Source organism: Alosa alosa, chromosome 11, assembly GCF_017589495.1.
Source record: "Alosa alosa isolate M-15738 ecotype Scorff River chromosome 11, AALO_Geno_1.1, whole genome shotgun sequence".
In the NCBI taxonomy this organism is placed as follows: Eukaryota; Metazoa; Chordata; class Actinopteri; order Clupeiformes; family Clupeidae; genus Alosa; species Alosa alosa.
The window spans coordinates 22,089,944-22,092,443 of record NC_063199.1 but is presented as its reverse complement, the minus strand read 5'-3'; the positions used below and the strand labels follow the sequence as shown (position 1 = coordinate 22,092,443).

General features: G+C 44.4%; 1 protein-coding gene across 1 annotated transcript in view; it reads left to right on the top strand.

Annotated features, from left to right (window-relative positions):
- shank3a (SH3 and multiple ankyrin repeat domains 3a) overlaps positions 1 to 2,500 on the top strand; it is a 172,773-nt gene that overhangs the window by 60,864 nt on the left and 109,409 nt on the right. The window contains 1 exon segment of the mRNA XM_048256121.1: positions 2,045 to 2,133. Within this exon segment, the coding sequence (XP_048112078.1) occupies positions 2,045 to 2,133 (89 nt within the window).

Sequence of the window (2,500 nt, the reverse complement as noted above, 5' to 3'; positions counted from 1 at the left end):
CTCCTCTTCTTTCCTCTGTGATCCTCTCCTCTCCTCTATTCTCCTCTCCCCTGTGCATCATTAAGCATGTGCATTAACCCGTCTCCAGCAGTATTATCATAACTGTCTCTAAACCACCTACGATAATATTATCATAACTGCCACTAAGCCATCTCTGCTAGTATTATCATAACAGCTGCTTAAAACCCGACAGCAGTGCTCGAGCTCCTCTAATGTCTTTAATAAATCTGCAGTTGTTTTCACGTGTTCGGAGAATCTTTTAGCGGGTCAGGTCACTATGCATTAGGCGATTAGCATTGATGGTTTATTTCACATGGAAATGAGCTGATTTGCATGCAGTCAATGAGCTAAACCCATGGCCACAGGGCCTTCTGCAGGTACTCAACGTACAACTAAATGGAGGACAGTTTAAAAAAGGTGTTTTAAGTAGTGTTGTGTAATGTGTGTGTGCGGGTGTGTGTGTGTGTGTTGAGAAAAAGTTCAAGCTCCATCCACTAGAGGGCAGTGCAGGTCCATGCCGGCCCCTTTAACCAGAAGTCACGACTAACACTGGCCTCAGCCTTCCCTAGGAATCATATATCTGGCTGTGTGTGTGTGTCTGTCTGTGTGTGTCTGTCTCTGTGAGAGTTTGTCTGTCTGTCTGTCTGTGTGTGTGTCTTTCTGTCTGTCTGTTTGCCTGTGTGTGTATGTATGGCAGGGTGGTTAATCTATGGGAATTCGATGTTGTAAATGACCTAAAGCATTTTAAGCCATGGAGACATTGGTAATGATCTGGGTCAATCATCAGGAGTTTGTGTGTGTGTGTGTGTGTGTGTGTGTGTGTGTGTGTGTGTGTGTGTGTGTGTGTAGTGGGTTGAAATGAGGTATTGATTTTGCTCATTTCATCACCAGATATTCAGCCTTACTTAGGGCCATGCTGTGTGTGTGTGTGTGTGTGTGTGTGTGTGTGTGTGTGTGTGTGTGAGAGAGAGAGAGAGAGAGAGAGAGAGAGAGAGAGAGAAGGGAGAAAGAGAGATAGATTCATCCTGATGATCAGGTTCATGGGTCAGTTGTGTGTGTGAGATACTCATCCTTACTGATTGGTCAATGGTGTGTGTGAGATATTCATCCTGGTCAGTGATGTGTGCAAGATACTCATTCTTACTGATTGGTCAATGGTGTGTGTGAGATATTTATCTTGGTCGGTGGAGTGTGTGCGTGCTACCCACTTCCTTGTTTAAAACCACATGGTGTTGGGGCCTCAGTGGAGCCAATAAAACGCCTCCAAACAGTCACCATGTAGCCAATAGAAAGCCTTCAGGCAGTTACCATGTAGCCAATAGAAAGCCTTCAGGCAGTCACCATGTAGCCAATAGAAAGCCTTCAGACAGTCACCATGTAGCCAATAGAACGCCTTCAAACAGTCACCATGTAGCCAATAGTACACCTTCAAACAGTCATACCATCAAAGGACCTTTGAGTTATGCATGACATCCCAGTAACTGGAAAACATTTTTTACCTCATATATCTAAAAATGGAAGAGAGCATGTACAAAAACATGGTTGTGGCCACCCAGCTACTAGTGAACAAACACACACACACACACACACACACACACACACACATGCACACACACACACACACTCTCACACACGAATGCAAAGACCTATCTCAGAGGAGAGCTTTACTGTTAAACACACCTGTCTCTGAGAAAAGTAGGTCGTAAGATTTCAGAGGGACTCCCCTCTGTCCCTCTGTATTTAACAGCATTAAGTACTGTTTTCACACACACTCCCACACACACACACACACACACACACACACACACACACACACACACACACACACACACACACACACACATACACACACATTGGAGGTCTAGCAATACTGCTGTGACTATATTATCACTGTTACTACGACCATTAACACCTTCTCTCTCCCCCCTCTCTCTCTCTTGTTTATCTCTCTCTCCCTCTCTTTCCCCTCTCTCTCTCTCTTCTCTCTCCTTCTCTTTGTCCCTTTCTCTTTGTCTGTCCCTGCGTCTGTGTCTCTCTCTCTCTCTCCTTCTTCAGGATAGCTGTGCCAGGGTGTTGCTCTTCAGAGGAGCCAACAAAGAGATCAAGAACTACAACAGCCAAACTGCCTTCCAGGTGAGAGTGCTGAGCGTGCCCGATACCTGCACACTTGTACCTGTCTCACGTCTGGCAGTGATGGAGCTAACACACCTGAGACGGTAGCACAGCGAGCACATGAAAGCTTTTGTGTGTGTGTGTGTGTGTGTTCAGCAAGAGAGAAAGAGAGAGAGAGAGGTTTGCAGTTATGTGAGACCTTACTGTTGTCATACAATCCTACTGAATATGTTAATGAAAAAGAAAACAAATGTTTAATTATTATTATTTTCACAAATTGCATATGTGTGAAGTGTTATAAGAAGGGGTGCAAATTGTAAACTATTGCAACAATTATTTGCACACCTTTGTGAACATGGCCCTTATCTGTGACTGTGTCTGTTATCTT